This window comes from Ornithorhynchus anatinus, chromosome 17 (genome assembly GCF_004115215.2).
Source record: "Ornithorhynchus anatinus isolate Pmale09 chromosome 17, mOrnAna1.pri.v4, whole genome shotgun sequence".
Lineage (NCBI taxonomy): Eukaryota > Metazoa > Chordata > Mammalia > Monotremata > Ornithorhynchidae > Ornithorhynchus > Ornithorhynchus anatinus.
In genome coordinates this window covers 5187313-5206680 of record NC_041744.1, presented here as the reverse complement: position 1 = coordinate 5206680, position 19368 = coordinate 5187313, and the positions used below count along the sequence as shown (strand labels likewise).

At 57.8% G+C, this 19368-nt stretch overlaps 1 protein-coding gene and 1 long non-coding RNA gene across 3 annotated transcripts in view; one reads left to right on the top strand and one right to left on the bottom strand.

Moving 5' to 3' along the window:
* The window catches only part of SGSM2 (small G protein signaling modulator 2), a 39201-nt gene extending 31149 nt beyond the window's left edge, over positions 1-8052 (top strand). Inside the window, exons 15-24 of one of the 2 annotated variants that reach the window (XM_029082101.2) lie at positions 66-211; positions 465-593; positions 802-987; positions 2587-3003; positions 3727-3851; positions 4249-4331; positions 4657-4766; positions 5384-5480; positions 6316-6483; positions 7746-8052. In XM_029082101.2, the coding sequence (XP_028937934.1) occupies positions 66-211; positions 465-593; positions 802-987; positions 2587-3003; positions 3727-3851; positions 4249-4331; positions 4657-4766; positions 5384-5480; positions 6316-6483; positions 7746-7834 (1550 nt within the window). In that variant the 3' untranslated portion in view covers positions 7835-8052. The remainder of the gene's footprint in view (positions 1-65; positions 212-464; positions 594-801; positions 988-2586; positions 3004-3726; positions 3852-4248; positions 4332-4656; positions 4767-5383; positions 5481-6315; positions 6484-7745) is intronic. The other variant, XM_029082102.2, reaches the window with a different exon arrangement.
* LOC107547912 lies at positions 168-13580 on the bottom strand. Its single transcript, XR_001604366.3, has 3 exons — positions 13413-13580; positions 2741-2822; positions 168-330 (listed from the first exon to the last, which is right to left on the bottom strand). It is a non-coding gene; the product is annotated as an uncharacterized LOC107547912 (long non-coding RNA).
* Positions 13581-19368: the final 5788 nt, after the last annotated feature.

The window sequence follows — 19368 nt, the reverse complement described above, 5'->3', positions numbered from 1 at the left end:
CCCGGGGGGGAGGAGGAGGGGTCCAGCTCTCCAGGCCTGACCTCAGACCTCCCTCCCCACCCCAGGGCTGGCCTACTGCCGCCACCTGTCCACAGTGCGCACCCACCTGTCGGCCCTGGTTCACCATTCCATCATCCCCCCGGACCGGCCCCCGGGGGCCACTGGGGGACTCACCAAGGATGTGTGGAGCAAGTATCAGAAGGACAAGAAGGTAGTGCAGCTGCGGGGAGTCAGGGTTGGTGCCCAGGGAGGAGCGGGTGGATGCGGTCGGACGTGGCATCTCCCCAGCGGGTAGGATCAGCGGAGGTCCTCGGTCTTCCTAGGGGTTGGCTGGGGAGGGAGAAAGGCAGTAGTTCCATGGCCGGGGCACGAAGGGGTTGGGGGCAGGGGCGAGGTGCGTTCCCCCCCAACCCTCCTCCCTCGGGCCCATCTCACCCCTTCCCATCTCCCGCCCCTACCCTCAGAACTACAAGGAACTGGAGCTTCTGCGGCGGGTCTACTACGGAGGCGTGGAGCACGAGCTCCGCAAGGATGTGTGGCCCTTCCTGCTCGGCCACTACAAGTTCGGCATGAGCAAGAAGGAGATGGACCAGGTGAGGAGGGTGGGAGGAGGAGGGAGGCCGGGGAGAAGGCCCCGAGTGAGTGGGGGCAGTTCTGGGGGCAGGGGCTGGGGACCAGGGGACATGTGCCCGGGGTGGGGGCTGCTCGCAGGCCATCAGCAGGTTTATGCGGAGCAAGCCCGTTTCCTGGGGTGAGGGTCTTCCCATCCCCGGGCTCACAGGTGGGCGTCCCCGGGCACAGGTGGACGAGGCCGTGGCCGGGCAGTACGAGCGAGTGCTGGCCGAGTGGAAGGCCTGCGAGGTGGTGGTGCGGCAGCGGGAGCGGGAGGCCCACCCGACGGCCCCCTTCACCAAGTTCTCCTCAGGCAGCAGCATCGACAGCCACGTGCAGCGCCTCATCCACCGCGACTCCACCATCAGCAATGATGTGAGCCCCCGCTCGGGGGAGGGTGGGAGGTGGGGGGAGGCCAGGCTGGAGGCTGAAGGGAGCTGGGGGAAGAGGCAGGAGCACCAGGAGCCAGAGGTGTCTGGAGTCGGGGTCACATAGCTTGGGGTACCAACTTCCTCGCAGGCGGGAAGTGCTTCCTTTAGTACCAGTGGAGGGAGGCTGAGGGCCTCAGGGGCAGGGAACGACTGAGGGCAAGAGACATCCTTTCAGAGAAAATGTTTACCACTCGGAACGGAGTCCAACCCATTCTTCTGGCCTTGGGCTCTAGGCCTCCTCCAAAGTATCCATGATGGGGGTGGCTCATGGATTTCCAGCCCCAAGAGTGAGCCCCCCCACCACACCGCTTTAAGGCTGGCTCAGCTTCACTCATCCCAGGCCTCTGGCAGGATCAGAGGGCATCCAAGGAAGCCTCAGAAGGCAAGGTGCCGCAGGGTGGGGAACTGGGAGTCAGGAGACCCGGGTTCTAATCCCAGCTCTACTGATTCCCTGTTGTGTGGCCTTGGGCAAGTCACTTAACCTTTCTGTCCCTCCCTTTCCCCATCTGTAAAATAAAGGAACTTCTTAGACTGTGAACCTCATGAGGGATTGGGACTGTGACCAATCTGATTATTTTGTATCTACCTTTGTACTTAACGCAGTGCTTCGGCTCTTATAAATGCTTAGTAAAATTCATTATCATCATCATTACTATTGAATGAAATAAGATTGAATATTACTGAGATGGCTGGGAAAACCCCAATTCAGGTCTTTCAGACCCATCTGCTCTTCAGAACCTAGCTGCCATCCCCACGTCCCATCCCCCTATGGGAATGCATGGTGTAGTAGATAAGAACACAAGTCTGGGAATCAGAAGGTCATGGGTTCTAATCCCTGAGCCACCATTTTTCTGCTGTGTGACCTTGAGCAAGTCACTTCACTTCTCTGAGCTTCAGTTACCTCATCTGTGAGACTTTGAGCCCCACATGGGACAGGGACTGTGTCCAACTCAACTTGCTCATATCCACCCTAATGCTTAGGACAGTGCTTGGCACACAGTAAGCATTTAACAAATACTATATTATGACGATGATGATAATAGACCTCAGGCCAGTATCCTCACCCCAGATTCCGCTGTGTCCCCTCACCCATAATATGGGCAGCCCTCAGGGGAGAGTGATGGGGCAGACGTCCCTCCCTCCTTCATTAGTGTGCTGCTGGGGCTCCATTAGCTGAGCTGCTCTTGGTACGGGAGTCACTCAAGCAAGTTGCTCAAGTGGCCCAGCTCCCTTGGAGCCTTTGCAGCTTCCAGCAGAGAGCAGCCAGAGCCAGGAGAAAGGCAGAGGCAGGACCGAGGAAAGATGCTAACTTGCCTGACTACCGACGGGTAAAATGGGCAGGGCCCAGCTGGAAAGCCCCAGACAGAGGCCTGGCCCACGGGAGAGGGATCCTAGGACCTGGTAGAGGTCAGGGAAACTTCGGGCCCATGGGGGGCAAGTGGTTGCGAGGTGGGCCAAGATTGGCCCCGTCCATCCTTCCCTCTCTCCCCATCCCGGGGCCCGGCCATCCCAGCGATCGAGCTCAAGTCATTCCCTCGTCCAGGTGTTCATCTCCGTGGACGAGATGGACCAGCCGGGGCCGAGGGGCTCCGAGGAGTCGGCCCCGGGCACGGTGCTGGGTGGAGGGACGCCGGTGGCCGCCGTTGCCGCCGCCCCCCCCGGGATGGAGCCGCAGCCGTCAGTGGAGTTCGACTCACCCGACTCGGGGCTGCCGTCGTCGCGCAACTACTCCGTGACTTCGGGAGTCCAGTCCAGTATCGACGACGGCCAGAGCGGGGGCTTCGAGGAAGATGAGGACGAAGGCGCCGGGGATGGGGAGGGGCCCCTGCCGGCCCTGGCCCCGGCCCACGACCCCCCAGGGAGCCCCCGGGAAAAGGAAGAGGAGAAGGAGGAACAGCCCCCGCCGCAGCCGCTGACGACCGGGGAGGAGCTGGCCGCCGTCTGCACCGCGGCCTACACTGTACGTGGCAGAGCCCGTGGAACGGGGATGGTGGCATGGCATGTGGGGGAGGCGTGGGACTTGGCCGGGAGGGTGGGGTTTATGGGGCAGGAGCATGGCAAGCAGGTAGAAGAAGCATTGCTCCGTGAGTAGAGCATGGGCCTTGGTTCTGACCCTTGATCTGCCCTATGTCTGCGGTGTGACCTTGGGCAAATCACTTCACTTCCCTGGGCCTCAGTAACCTCATCTGTAAAATGGGAATTAAGAGTACGAGCCTCATGTGGGACAGGGACTTTGTCCAACCTAACTTGTATCTCCCCCAGTGCTTAGAACGGTGCTTGGCACATAGTAATAACTTAACAAGTACCATAATTATTTATTATTATTTAGGAGGGTGGGGCATGTGTGGTGGGAGTGTGGGGCTTGGGGCTGTATTAGGCAGGGAGTTCAGGGCTCCTCCCTCTCTCCCTTCCCCCCAGCTGGACAGTGGCCACCATCCCCAGCCCTCCCAGCCCCTGGCCCCAAAGACGACACCCCTTCCCCCTTGGGGCCAATTGGGAAGGCCACAAGTTAGCTCACCCCTCCCCTGGGCCTGACAGTCCACATTTGCAGGAAGACCTTCCTTAGGAAAGTGCAGGCGGAGGGGGGCAGCTATGGGGAAAGAGCTGGGTGGGCCCCTCCCCCCCAAGGAGAACCTCCTCCCCATGGCCGGACGTTGCCCTCCCACCCCCCACCCCCCCCCAGATAGAGTTACTGGACACCGTGGCCTTAAACCTGCATCGGATAGACAAGGACGTGCAGCGCTGTGACCGCAACTACTGGTACTTCACCACCGCCAACCTGGAGAAGCTGCGAAACATCATGTGCAGGTGCCCCGGGCTGGGGGGAGGAGCATGAGCTTTTGGGGAGCAGTGAGCCTTGCACCTGTTCTCCCAGCTGCGTGTCATCATTCCCCCACGCCGGTGCCCGACAGCCACCAGACCCACACAACCCCGTGGGGGCTCTCGTTCAATGGCCTCGGCTCTCGCCCAGTGTCAGATAGATGCCAGATAGATAGATGCTAAGGGTCTGGAATCAGGTTTAGCCCTGATTATGGATTGATTCGGAGGAGTTTGAATAAGGAAAGAGAAGCCAGCACCACCCCTGCCACCACCACCTTGTTACCCTCACTTCGCCCCGCCACCTTCAGAGACTTTGTCAGTTACTTTCGATGAGTGGGGGAGTAGGTCCTTCTGTGCCTGACCAATCGTCCCTCTTGCCTTGCAGCTATGTGTGGGAGCACCTGGACGTGGGTTACGTGCAGGGCATGTGTGACCTCCTGGCACCACTCATGGTCATCCTGGATAACGGTGAGGCCAGGAGAGAGGGGTTGCTGAAAGGAAGGGGATCCGGGTGCCCCTTCTTAGCTGCCAAGATGCTGGGATTTGGGCTCCGAGCGGCTCCAGCGGGTGGCCCTAGGGTGGGTGGCCAGGACGTGGAACAGACAGACATCCCCGGAGCAGCTTCTCTCCAGACTTCTACTTCCTGGCATTTGAAATGGGCCTCCCTGGCAGGAGGGAGGTTGGTTGGGGGAGAAGTCTCAGGGCTCCCCACAGTTTCCTCACCTCTTCTCCCTGGATTGGATCCCCTCTTCTTACCCTCCCTTGGCCCACATTGCCCATTCTCCTCTCTCAGACCAACTGGCCTACAGCTGTTTCAGCCAGCTCATGAAGAGGATGAGCCTGAACTTCCCCAACGGAGGAGCCATGGACACCCACTTCGCCAACATGCGGTCACTCATCCAGGTGAGCCCTCAGTCCTAGTCTCCCCCGGCTGTCCTCAGAGCCCCTGGCCCCAGAAGTTCAGGACACCTGGCAGAGAAGGGGGGCTGAAGCTGGTGGGCAGCCAAGTGCTGGAGTGGGATCTACAAGAAGAAAAGATCGAGAGAGACCAAAAGAGACCTAGGCAGCCAGATGATGTCGGTATCTGGGGAAAGCTCTCTGAACTTCGCCCAAGCCTCCAGGCCAAATGTCTGAGCCTCAGGACCTCAGGGTTCTGGGAGACACTCCAAGAGGGGCAAAGTAGAGAGGGAGCAGGGTCCAGCTTTGGGAATGGACTGGAGAGCCCTGGGTGAACTCAGGTCAGTCCTTGAGCCCCAACTGTACCCCAAAAGCCCAAAATACGTCATTCACATTTGTCTTGGACTGGATCCAGGGTAGAGGAAAGAGTGGACTTTATGGTTCTTAGTACCGTGGCCTAGGCTAAAGTGCACGATGGGACATGTAGTCCCATACCCAAGCAGCTCCTGACTAGCTAAACTCTATGCTATATGTCCCCCAAAAAGCATAGAGCGTAGCAATTTACACTTACACACACTCTTTCTCTCTCATCTTTTCTCTCTCTCATCTTCTCTCCACTACAGATCCTGGACTCTGAACTGTTTGAATTGATGCACCAGAACGGTGACTACACTCACTTCTACTTCTGCTACCGTTGGTTCCTGCTTGACTTCAAGAGAGGTTAGAAGGCAGGTGGATGTGGGGTGATAGATCAGCAGGAGAGGAAGGAATGTAGAAAGCCAGTTCCCCTTTATAAAGCTTGAGTGTCTCTAGCCTAGGATCTCACCCAGTGCTTTAAAGATCCTGCACTGGAGTAGACATAACTTACCCAAGGGAGGGTGGCAGAGGTCCAGCCGGGCTCTCTAGGGGAAGGGTGTCCTCAGGGCTCGGCCTCAGACTCGGCGAGGGTGTTGCCAAGGTGGAAAGGGCTCCAGCGGGATGGGGAGAGCCCTCTGAAGGGAGCGCTTTCCCAAGCGCTTAATAAAAATGATGTGCATACAGTAGGTGCTCAGTAATTAGCACTGATTGATTGAGCGGGGCTCCCCAAGGACCCCAGGACAGAACTGCCTCGCTCCAGGCAGCTCTGTCATGATGTCGCGAGGGAGAGCTGGTGCCAGCTCAGGGCTGCCATGGCTAGGTTTCTGCTGAGAAGCAGAGCCTTCCTGTCCCATTCTGTCCTCCTGTTTCCCCAGTGCCCATTTCTCCCTACTCTAAGGCTGCACAGAGCAGCCTGCAGGGGCCCACATGACCCAGAATGTAAGCTCCTTGTGGGCAGGGACTGTGACTTAGATTTCTATTTTGTTTCTTAAGAGCTCAGTCCTTTATATTGCATTCAAGAGGCACTAGATAAATCCCATTACCCCTACAACCACCCCACATCTGAAGTCAGCAGGGCCTGGGCCAAGTGCCTCGCTCCACCAGGCTCCAACACAGCCCAACGTGAAGGGGACTGGGAGGAGGACAAGGGCCCGGGGTGGAGAGAGGGCGTGATGGGCACGGCTTCCCATCCCGACAGAGCTGCTGTACGAGGACGTGTTTGCTGTGTGGGAGGTGATCTGGGCCGCCCGCCACATCTCATCGGAGCACTTTGTCCTGTTCATCGCCCTGGCCCTGGTGGAGGGCTATCGGGAGATCATCCGTGACAACAACATGGACTTCACCGACATCATCAAGTTCTTCAACGGTAGGAGCCTCCGGACAGAGCCGGGCTCGGTGTTAGCTTCGTGCCCCGCCAAGTTAGCCGTCCCACGGCCGGTTCCCCCGGCTGCACCTGAGCCCAAAAGTGGGCCTGGGGAGCCCTTGGCAGGAGAACCGGGGCCTGGATTGCCCTTCCAGTCTTCTCCTGGAGCAAGAGGGCAGGGGAGATCTCGGCCATTGGGAAGGGTGAGGGCTCATCTGGGCCCTCCCCAAGATCCCCATGGACCATAGCCTGTGGACTGACTGCTGCCACATGGGGAGTCTGCCCTCCCGTGGCCCTGGGACCCAAAGTGACCTAGACCTGTGGGCATAGCCCTAGGCCGGCCAGTGCCTGAATCTCTGGGGACAGTGGAGGCAGAGGTAGGCCCAGGGGGTGGGTGGGTGTGTTGGGGAGTGGGGGAGAAGAAAAGCATAAATGGGAGCAGAGAATGGGAGGAGGTGGGGTCTGTGTGTGACTAAAAAGAGAGAAGGGACTGCCATGTCAGGGGTATGGATGAGATTAATGTAACATTCCCACCTGCTCAAGTTTCCTTCAGGACCCCTCTTTTCCTTTCTCCCCCAGCCCCCTACTTCTTGCTCACTCTCACACACTCTTCCTCTCTCGACTCCATCTTACATCCTTATTTGTGCCCACTCACCTTATTTCTGACTCCCTCTCTGGTACCTCAAGGAGAATCAAGGACCTGAATGCACAATCTCTCAGCTAGTCTGGAGACCCCTGGTCACTTCACTGGACACCCCCGCCCCCCAGCTCTCCTGGCGAGGGCTCAGGCTGAGGGACTTGGAATTCCCAGCCTCCAGGTCACAGAACGTTTGCCTCACAGCCTCTACCGGGAAGCCATTTCTGGGGCCCCAGGGCCTCTGTGCTCTCAGCACTGCAGAGGGGAGTCCCTTGTCCCCCCCCACACACACCCCTTGTTTGCTGGCTAGCTTCCCTTAGTTGGCCACTCGGGGCCCAGGCCTTCTGCCCCCCCCCCCCCACCCCATTGCAGCTTGGAAAAGTGGGGGAAGAGGGAGGGGGAATCAGACTTTCCTGAGACTTGAGCTTTCTCCTTGGAACCCTTCTTGTGAAGCCAGAGTCAAGGGAATTCTATTCCAAGGGCTTGGACCTCCACCCAGGGAGACAGACCCTCCGTGACCTCCGTTGGGGGAGGCAGCCAGGACCGGAGCCTGCTGGCTCAGGCAGGGGACGGGGAGAGCTGAGGTAGGGGGACCCCGGACCCATTCTCCCCTCGTCCTCTCTCCCAGAGATGGCAGAGCACCACGACGCCCAGGAGATCTTACGGCTGGCGAGGGAGCTGGTCCACAGAGTGCAGACACTCATCGAGAACAAGTGAGCGGTGGCGGTGGCAGCGACAGCAGCGGGAGGAGGAGTCCGGGCCCAGCTGGGGATTCCCGGGCCAGCCCCGGGCCCGGGGGATGGGAAGGGAGGGGAGGAGCTGACCTCGGGGCCTGGCATTCCAGACACTGGCCCTCCGGACACTGGCCTTCTGGACACTGGCCCCACGGCATCTTCCATGTAATGCAGGCCAACAAGCGATTCTGAGCAGGGAAATCTGCCTCTGGGGAGCCTGCCTGAGGAGCCGAGCCCCGCCACCCCCACCCAAGTCGCAGGGACCCACTGTTGGCTGGACTCCAGCCGAGGAAGGAGTGCCCACACAGTTCTCTCTTCAGAGCATCTGTGGGCCCGGACCCAACCTCCACAGCCTCAGGAGCTGCCTGGGGGAGCTACTGTCCCCCTACACACATACACACACACACACATACACCATGTAGAGACAGCTGGGGTGTCCCACTGAGGGTCCCAGCCCCTTGGCCTTCCTGAGCCTCACCGAGTAGAGCTCCCCATACCTCCAGTGATGGCAAAGGCCCAGTTGGCTGGGGGCAGTTGTGGCCCAGAAGCAAAAAGGGCCCATAGCTGGGGGTTTGGAGGGATGGGATGCCGGCGGAAGACAAGGGCCCGGCCCCTGCTCTGCCAAAAGCTTGCGTGTTTTACGAGCCAAGTGTGAAGAGTTCTGGCCAGGGGCTAGAGCTCCATTTTAAGAGTCCATTTTTTTTTAGGGGGTGGGGGGCAGGCGCTTCCCGGATACAGCGACTCCCCCCTCCTCCCTTTCGGCCACCAGCCTAGCACTCGCTCTCACCGCTCCCGGGTCCGCACTGGCGTCTTGGGCCCGTTGGGTCCCTGCCTGTAGACCCACAGGCTGTGGTCATCAGGGATTGTGACGCCAACGACACTACTACTGTTATCGGTTACCACTGCCGGCTGGGGAGGCTGGGAGACGTTAAAGGGCAGGGAAGCGGTCGAGTCGTCACCTGCTCCACCTCCCCATTCCACCTTAAAACTGCCACTTCCCACCACATGCCCCCATCCCTCCCCGGGCTTCTCCTCCCTCCTCCCTCCACACACCCGCATCTCACCCGGGGAGTCCAGATCGACCTTCGGTTGGCAGGAAGGGTGGGAGCCAGCCCGCCTGCCCGGACACTGAGCGATACCTCGACCTCAACTGGAAGCCCAGAGCACTGCTTTTGAGGTCTTGGGCTGCGCGCACGCACACACACACACACACACACACACACACTCCCTCATCTGTGCTCACCCCCCACACACATACATACACACACAAACAGCCCCCCCAGAGCACCTACCTCCCCCACAGCTCACTCCATGCTTCAGAGGCCTCTAAAACTCACCTTGCACCCTGACTTCCTGCCACTGATGCCCCGAGGTGCTGTTGGTCCCAGAAGCCCTTACAGGCCCCACCACACCTCTACTTCCCTGCAGCCCTCAGGCCCCAGGCCAGCCAGTCTCCCGTGCAGTTGACCTAGCCACTCGCCCTGCCCCAGCTTGGACCTCGCTGCCTCCTCCTCCTCCACTGCCAGGAAGAAAGGGGATTAGACTGAGACCGGCTCCGGAGAGCCCCAGGTTTTCCTATTTGGACTTAGGCTCGCCCAGCCTGGCTCCATTCCCAGGGGTGGGAGACCCCGTTCTGCCCTGTCTTGCCCCCTACTCCAGGAGGAATCAGCCAATAGCCAGTTCCCCCTCCAGCTGCCCTGCCCCTAAGCATCCATCGGAAGAGCTGCAGACCCAGTCGCCTTCAGTCCCGCGGCCCAGCGTTCCCCGTTGGGGCCATATGCTTTGCCATACAGACTCAAGGAGAGTTCTCTTTCTCCCTCTCTCTCTCCTTTTCCCCCCTCACTTCTCTCCCACTCTGCCTCTCAATCAATGGTATGTACCGAACACTAAGTGTGTAACTGTGTACAGAGCACTGTACTAAGTGCTTGGGAGAGTACAATTCAGTAGAGTTGGTAGACATGATCCCTGCCTTCAAGGAGCTTAAAATCTAGTCTTCCTACTTTACAATCTGCCTCTCTGCCTCTCTCTGCTTGCTTATCTCTGTCTCCCTGTGTCTTTGGCTGTCTGGCTCTGCCTCTCTCTCTCTCTGTTCTGTCTGTTTCTCTTTCTGTCTATGTCAGCCAGGCCTCCTCGGGGAGGGATCTGTGTTCCCAAGGTCTAGGGATTGACCCAGCCCTCCCCCACGTGCCGCCCATCTCCCGGAGCTAAGAGCCTAGATGAGGACGAGGCCTGGGTCGAACCGGGTGAGCACACATCCGTTGAGGGAGGCGGGGCCCGGTCCAGCTCTGGAAAGGTCCTTGTTGGCTGCGGCCAACATTTGGAAAAAGGTGAAGACACAGATGTCAGCACACGAACACCACCAACACATTGTCCAGATCCCCAAACAGGAGGAGGCACACTCACCCAACCTAGACACACACACATATCTCCAGCACACTCAACTTCTGCATGTTGAATTTTCTCACACATATACACACACACACCAATGTCCCCAACTACAAGAATACAAATTATTTTTCAAGCTCCCCTCTCCTTCCCACCAGGGGACCCCACCCCTCAGGTGTCCCTTCCCCTCCCCTAACACCCCCAGATTCTGAATTGCCTTTTCTTGGGAATGTCTGCCCCTCCCCCATCCCAGTCCCCATCCTGTGTCGTGAGCCTCAACGGCTCAGCTGTGTGCGTTGTGGCGTCTGTGGCGCTGTGTTTCCGTGCACCGGCCTTAGTGACTCATTGATTTCCGTGGGGAGCAGAATCCTCTTCTGGCTCAGAGATTCTAATGCTCGTCAGTGTCAAATCAATAAACACAGCGTTTGTGACAGCCGGGGGAGTGAGGCTTCTCTGGGAGGGAGCGAGAAGGAGGTGTCATTTTAAAAATGCTAAGGGCGTGGGGGTCAAGGCAAAGAGCTAAAGTGGCCTCCCCTTTCCCTGGAGTCGTGTATGTTGGGGGTGTCTGAGGCTTGGAAGTTTATAGAGCTGGAAGCAGGGGAGAAGTGAGGCAGGTGAGCCCGCTAATCAGTGGTATTTACTGAACGTTTACTATATGCAGAGCACTATACAACAGAATCAGCAGACATGTTCCCAGCCCACAGTGAGCTGACAGGCTAGAGGGAGAAAGCTCCCAGATTATTCAAGGGAAGTAGTTTGTGGCTGATTTCCTCCGGGAAGCTGTGGGCCGTGGCCCTGACCCTGGCTAGGCTAGTCACTGGATTTGCCCTCCTGCTCCACCCAGTTCCACCATTTCCGTCTGCTTCGGTTACCGGCGACAGAACTCGCAGACTCAGACACAGAGACGCACGGTACACCGGGCCCCACGCACAAACATTCTACACAAATATGCCCAAATTTAGGGTGCTTTTCCAGGGGATCTTGATCACCACCCCCGCTCCACTCGCTCCAGACCCGTAGTGTTCCCTTCCCAGGTCCCTGGGAACATGGGCTTCGCCTCCAAGCAGGCCACAGGACTCTGCAGCCACCGTGGCCGTGATGGAAGGTGCCTGGGCCTTTAAAATACTGAACATAAAAGGCTTCCGCAGCTGGATCACTCTGAAAACACAGCAGAGACCCTTTCCCCCCCCCCCCCCCCGACCCCACCCCTGCCTTTGGAGGGAGCCACAGGGAGTCCCACAGTCACAGAAGGCCACAGAAAGGAGCGTCAAGTAACTTGTGAACAGCTCCCACGCCCACCTCGACCAACAGTTCCCCTAAACCTCATGGACCTGCTTTATCCTCGGCCCTGTGGGGCAAAGCGCCGCGCCTCCATTGGCCCCCCAGATGCAAAATGGAGCTAAACAGGCTGAATGCAATCAATGATATTTATGGAGTGTTTACTGTGTGCAGAGCACTGTATTAAACGCTTGAGAAGAGTCCATTAAAACCGAGTTGGTAGTCACGTTCCCTGCCCACAGGGACAGTTCCATGGAGCCCCTTGGTGGGGGCTCTACAGACCCCAATTCCTCTGACACGTCACTGCCTAGCCCCAACCCCCCACTCCCAAGGCAGCCACTTCATTGCTTTCCTCAAACTCCACAAATGGGAGAGCCCCAATCTCCCCACGCTAGAATCCCCAATCCGCCAAGGGCCAAATGGCCCCAAGAGCCCGTCCTGGAGACTTCACCTAGGAATGAAGAGGGAACGACTGAAGCAGGGACGGAGGTGGGAGGAATCGCTCAGAAGGAGAATTGAACAAGTCAGGAATTAAATCGTGTGTGTGTGTGCTCTGAAATAACAAGCTGTATTGAAGCAGTGTGGCCTAGTGGAAAACCACGGGCCAGGGAGTCAGAAGATCTGGGTTCTAATCCCACTTTGCCACTACTCTGCTCTGTGATCTTGGACGAATCACTTCACTTCTCTGTGCCTCACTTACCGCGTCTGTAAAATGGCGATTAAATACACATTCTCCCTCCTACTTCGACTGAGTACCCCATGCAGGTCAGGGACTCTGTCTGACCCAGTCAACGCGCACCTTCCCCGGTGCTTAGAACCGCATTTGACACACAATATGTGCTTAACAAACACCATAAAAAAAAAAGCCATGCCTTGGGGGATCTCTACTTCCACCAGGCCTCCAAGGGGCTCGAAAACGAGCTCCTGTGCCCAATAAAGCGCTGGCAACGGAGGGGATCTCAGAGACGGGCTCTTTCCTCACACCCCAAACCAGCCCTTAGCAGAAAGGGAAAACGGTGCAAGGAAATCCAGCTGGACACACAGACTGCTCTCTCCCAGGACTCCCCTTCCTCAACTCCCAGTGCCAAGGGCGGCCAGGATGGGGGGCGGACTTGTGCCACGTGAGCCAGTGCGAATGGCAGGGGCTCCGGGCAGGATCCAATCGGACCGTGACCGCTCCCGTGACCTTAGCAGCCGGGCTGGGCCCAGCCGGCTCCGAGCAGCTGCAGCTTCTTCTCTGCCTTCATTTTAGCCTAAGCCACACCGGGCCAGTAGAATATGTGGTACTTGCTAAGCGCTTACTATGTACTAAGCGCCGTGGGGGCAGCATAGCGGCAAGGGCACGGGCTTGGGAGTCCCAGGTCGTGGGTTCTAGTCCCAGCTCCACCACTATCAGCTGGGTGACTTTGGGCAAGGCACAATTTCTCAGCGCCTCAGTGACCTCCTCTATAAAATGGGGATGGAGACTGTGAGCCCCACGTGGGACCACCTGATTACCTTGAATCTACTCCCGTGCTTAGAACAGTGCTTGGCACATAGTAAGCGCTTAACTAATACCATCATCACCATCGTACAAGCTAATTGGGTTGGACACAGTCCCTGTGCCAGGTGAGGCTCACAGTCTCAATCCCCCTTTTACAGAAGAGGCCCAGAGAAGTGACGCGACTTGCCCAAGGTCACACAGCAGAAAGTAGGCAACGACCAGCAGCCTACCTGGAAGGTTTCCCAAGCGCTCACCTTCTGCTTCTACCTCCCCTTTCCTCTTCAATCAGTCTCTCTGGAGAACAAGAAGCCAGGCCACCTGAACTCACGCCCCTCCAGGCCCCTCGGAGGGGGCGGTGGGGAAGATGGGGTGTCGCGGAGAGGGGTGGGAGACAGTGACCCGCTTTTCGCCTTACCCGACTGAAGAGATGGACAGCTGAGAGGGGCAGTACCTTGACCTGTAGGCTGTAAGCTCGTCGTGGGCAGAGCATTTATCTGGCAACTATGATCTGTTGTACCTTCCCAAGCGCTTAGTACAATACTCTGCACCCAGTAAGTGCTCAGTAAATACCATTAATTAACCGGAAGCAGGATTAAGAGCCCAGAGAAGGGAAACTGGATTAAGACAGGCCAGAGGAAGAGGCTCACACGTTTTTATATAGTGCGCAGCACTACCGGCGCGGGAGGGAAGGGGCGTCACGGAAAGCCCCTCCCTCCAGCTTGTCCTCCTTTTTACACAGCGCCTAAAGTGGGGCTGGGGTTAATGATCTGCAGGCTTGCAGGCCGCTTGATGGTTTATCGCTTCAGTTGGTTTAACTTCAGTAAACTGGGAGATCCGCAAGAAGCAGCACGGCGTAATAGAGCACGGGGCTGGAAGTCAGAAGGTCTTGGGTTCTAATGCTCCCTCTGCCCCTTGTCTGCTGTGTGACTTTGGGCAAACTACTTCTCTGGGCCTCAGTTCCCTCATCTATAATAATGTTGGTATTTGTTTAAGCGCTTACTACGTGCAGAACACTGCTCTAATTGCCGGGGTAGATACAGGGGGATGAGGTTGTCCCACGTGAGGCTCACAGTCTTCACCCCCATTTTACAGATGAGGGAACTGAGGCACAGAGAAGTGAAGTGACTTGCCCACAGTCACACAGCTGATGGGGATTGAGACTGTGAGTCTCACGGGGGACAGCGACTGTATCCAACCCAATTTGGACTGTGAGTCTCACGGGGGACAGCGACTGTATCCAACCCAATTTGCTTGTACCCACCCCAGTGCTTAGCACAGTGCCTGGCTCATAGTAAGCGCTTAACAAATACCATTATTATTATTATCCGGCCTCCCTCCGCCTCGCCTTGGCCCCATAATAGTGTGTAAGAGTGGGGTTAGGAGCTGCCAGCTCACTCCCCTCCTTTCAACCGCAACTCTGGGGAAAGATCGACGGGGGGGGGGGGGCAACAGGGCAACAGCTCGGCCGGTGGGCGCGGCCAGGAGGAGGGGGTGGCCCTCCAGGGGAAGGCGGGGAGGGAAGAAGAAGGAAGGAAAGAAAGCGGGGAAGGAGGGGAAAGCAGGGAAGGGAGGTGGGGGGAGGCTGCGCTTCTGGGATCGGCCACCAGGGGGGGCCGGCGTCCCGTAAGTGGGAAGGGAGAGGGCGGACCGAAAGGAGAACCCCGCCCGCCCGGCCTAGGGGTGGTGGGGCGATCTGTCTCTCTGTCTCTCTCTGTCGTCTCCCTCTGTCTCTCCTTCCTCCTCCTCTTCCCGCAGCCCTGTCCCTCTGCATTTGGGGAAGGCTGGCGGCGCCCATTTGAGGAAGGCCCAAACTGCATTTGGCCCCGGGCAGCGAACCTCGCTTATTTTTCCGTCTGCTTCCTCCCCCGCCCCCTCAGGCAGAGCTGCGGGTGAATCCCGCTGTACGTGACCTGGCGGGGGAGGGCAATAATAATTATTATTATCATAGTATTGGGTTAGCACTTTTGTGCCAAGCACTGGGGTAGATTCAAGGTAATCGGGTCGGACACAGTCCCTGTCCTTTGTGAGGCTCACAGTCTCGGTCCCCATTTTACAGATGAGGTAACTGAGGCACAGAGAAGCTAAGTGACTTGGGCAAGGCGGCGGGGGGGGGGGGGGGCGGAGCAAGAGAAGAAGACCAGCAGGGCTGACCTCCTCAAACACCCCGCTCCTGCCTTTTTCTTTGACCCAAGCCTCCCCAGACAGGGCTGGCTGGGGAGAGGCCCGAGTCCTAGCCATTCCCAGTTCGAGCTCCACCGGACCGAGGAAGGAGTCCCATCTCTCCCCCTGCCTCAACTTCCCCATCCCTGACAGGTCCCCCAGCAGTTAGCCCACTCCAGGTTTCCGGCCCCCAGACTCTCCAAGTAACCTGATCCAGAGGGAGGAGAGGAGAGACTCGGGTTTTTATTGCTTTCAGGTCCCAGACTCACAGGGTGTGGGTTCTAAACCCGCCTCCACCATGTGTCTGCTGTGTGACCTTGGTCAAGTCACTTAACCTCTCTGGGCCTCAGTTATTACCTCATCTGTAAAATGGGGATTACGACTTTGAGGCCCTCATGGGGCAGGGACCTGATTACTTTGTATCTACTCCAGCACTTGGAACAGTGCTTGGCACCGAGTAAGAGCTCAAGAAATACCATAATAATAATAATAGTAATCATTCACCCACTTCACCTCCCACCCATCTCTGATTCCAAAGGGTTTCCAGCCGACTGGCCTCCCCTCAATTTCTCCCCTCCAGGTCTCTCCAACTCCCACTTAGAGGAAGCCCTGAGCAGCCTCGGGGTCCCAGTTTCTGAAAGCCCCAGCACCGCGACTCAACAGGGGAGAAGGGGAGAGAGCAGATAATAATAACGGTGGTATTTTTTTCAGTGCTTACTATGTGCCAAGCACTGTACTAAGTGTGCTGGAGTAGACCCAAAAGCATTCAGGTGAGACACAGTCCCTGCCCCATGCAGGGTTCACAGTCTAAGTATGAGGGAGAACAGGTATTTAATCCCTGCTTTACAGATGAGGTCACTGAAGCACAGAGAGGTGAAGTAACTTACCCAGGTTCACACAGCAGACAAATGGCAGAGCGGGGATTAGAACTCAGGTCCTCTGCCTCTCAAGCCTGGGCTCTTTCTGCTAAACCTCACCCGCTCCCCTGATTTGGGCCTTTCGCCCCTGGCCTTTCCAGGTAGCGAGACCCTGAGGCTCTCTGGACTGGGGAGCCTGAGGGCCAAGACAGAAAAGGGCCTAGTTTGCCTTCAGCAGCAGGAAGCGCCTGGGAATGACTCCTTCTGACTCACCCGGCCCAGGCTTCTCTCCTCCTCTCTCCATTCCTGGTGCCACCTGTGGGAAGAAGGAAGGGGAGGAGTCTCCCCTTCCCTCCTCCTCTAATAATATGTCTGTATGTGTGTAGGGGTGGGAGGGCACCAGCCAGCCCTGACCTCAGGTTCGTTTCAGTGCAGGTTTATTTCGGTTTTATATTGGATTCCAGGCAAGTGCTTGTTACATGGAGAGTATTCATGTCCTGATACCTAAAGTCTGAGCATGAACAGCCACTATGATACAGCTCAATAGTAAAAATACAATATGTACAAAAATTAGGTTTTTTTTGTTTTTGTTTTTTCACACAGCAGATGTATCCAAACACATAAAAATCTCTACAGTCCGGGGTCTCGAGAGTTCAGATTTTGGGAAACGGAGACACACAGTGGCTTAAGTCCTCACTGTAAACAAGGGTCGCCTCTGCCGGGGAGGGGTGGGGGGGGAAGGGGAAGGGGGGCCAGACCCCAAGCCCACCCCGACGTACACGCCCCCCGCCCCGGCCTCCACAGCCCCCGCAGGAGCCCAGCCCATCGAGGTAAAGACTTCCAGCCATCGAGCAATTTTGAACATAAAAAAATAAGTGTGAGAGGTAAGATGTGTATGTGTGTGTAAATGTGTGTCCCAGGGCTGGGAGTGGAGTCGCGGGGGGGACGGGGACGACACAGTGTGTGTGTGTGTGTGTGTGTGTGTTGGGGGGGGCACCTGTCCAGCCCCAAGGCCACATCCCAAGCAGCCCCCAAGGCCAGGGCTGAGTGAACTGAGCGGGGAGGGGGAGGCACGGGCCCTGGAGCTCACACCTGGGCAGGAGGGCGGGTGGGGGGCGTGGGGATCCCCGACATCACAGCGTTCACCAAAAACAACAACGACGGAAAACAACAGCAACGACAGCCATCATTATCATCATCATCACCGATCAGGACAGCCAGCACAAACACACGAGGGACCCCAGAGCTGGGCGGCAGGGGAGGAGGTTTGGAGGGACATGAGGTATCTGTGCTTTGGGGGACGTCTAGGGCCGGAGGGGAAAAGGGTGGCGGGCTGGGGAGGCCAAGTTCAGTTTCGGTTTCTTTCTGGAAATGGCACGGCGCGGGTGGGCGTGCACGGCCTCTTCCTCCTTTCTCCTCCAGCTGGGTGCCTCCATCCTTTCTCCTCCAGGAAGTTTTGCGAGACGCCTGGAGAGGAGAGGGTAGGGCAGGGCTGGGTTGGAAGGGGGGCAAGGCAACCTAGCCCTCAGATGGACTCTGCTGACTCCCCTCCTCTCAGAGGAAACGCCAATGATTGGTAATTGCAGCAAGAAGGATTAGAGTCAGACGCCGGGAAGCACTTCCTGGCAGCAAGGGAGCCGTGCGGCCTCCTCCCTGAAAATCTTGGCCAGAGAAGACAGGCCGTTGCTCCGATTTCCTCTCCAGAGAAGGGAACCGGGCAGGGTTCTCTTAGAGCCCAGGGCTCAGAAAGGACCATTTGGGTCCAGAAACCACTTCGGGGCCTTTCCCCAGGGACCCTAGACCCAGTTCCCCTCTGCCCACCCAGGAGGGGGTGAGATCCAGTCACCCCAGCCCCTCCCCATCGCGGATCCCAGGCTGTCGGCATCCATCCCCTCGTTCTAACATTTACACCAGGTTTTGGTAAGCCCCCCACCATGGAGCAGCCTGGTTTCCCCTGACCGGAAGGAATCTCTGTGTGTGTGTTTGTGTGCGTGCTACACAAGGCCACTTATAATTCCAACAAAAGACATAAGAATGGAGCCAGGCCCCTTCCCTGATGCAGACCAGGGTGGCACCGTCCCCACTCCGGCCCACCAACTGGCTCACTTAGCCTTCTGGGTGGGTGGGCCAGCTGCCCTACCCTGCACCCCCCAGCCAGTCCAAGATGCCCAAAAGAGGGGCGCTAAGGAGGAGAACATGGAGGGGCTTAGTGAGGGATTGAAAGCGGGATCTCTGCTTTTCCTACTTTCGCACCACCCAGGCCCAATTATACTATTGCCCTGCTCCCTCCCAGCCTCCTGCCTCCTTGGGTTTGGCTGGGAGTGGGTTAAGTGATTCCCCTCCCAACCCCCAATTTGGCTCCGTCCAATGCCAGAGTCCCCTGGGAAGGAGGCACGGGTGCAAGAACAAGCTGACCATGTCCGCAGACGGCGTGAGGACACGCACCCACGCACGCCAGTTACAACTCCACCGATCTGGGCTAAGAAAACCGGCATTGGGAAACCTGCGGGTGGGGAGGGACGTGCGATGGCCCAGCTACTTTCCCGAGGGATTTTTCCACCCCAGAGGCTCCAGCCACATTGGCAGGTCTGGGGAGGGGGCAAGCTTCCTGAGGCTCAACTTCTCCGAGGACCACAGGCCCATTTCAGTCCCAAAGGTCTGGGAACTCTTACACTGCACTCTCTGGCCAAGGTCTGTGTAGGGTCCCATGGCTGGAGAACAAAGCAACCTCATCAGCTGGGAGAGGACCACTGACCCCAGGTGCGCCTGGCCACTCCAGACGGAACCTCCTGGCAGCTCTGCAATCCCCAGCCCCACCTCAGGCAAGCTGGAGTGGAGGTCCAGCTGGAGAGGCGCTGGGGTCGGGAGGGTACGCATCCAACGGCCAGATGGGCCTCACTGGAGCTCTCCAGCTGACCCTAAAGGTCCTTAAAAGGGGTCTGCCCAGCCCTCGCCTCTCTCCCCTCCACCAGCCACACCCGCTCTGAGACTCATCTGGCCCACTTCCCTGGAGCAGAGTCCGGCCTGAGCCACGAGGGGCAACTTCCCCCATCCCACCCCTAGAACCTGTGTGATGTGTGTGTGTGTGTGTGTGTATGTATGTGTGTATGTTAGAGACTTTATTTGTAGAGAATTTCCTTAGTTTCCACTGTTCCACATCACAGTGACCCCAACGGGGGTTCAGCCGCCATGGGGGCAGTGTCTAAGCTTAGGGCGGTCCTGGCCCTTCGGCCCCTGCCTGGTTATCCTGAGCCCCGGTCCCCCAGACCACACGCTCTCCACATGCCAGAACGCCCCTCCCGCACCGATCACCCTAATCACGGTCCCCACCCCCCCCGGGGGTCACCCCGCTCT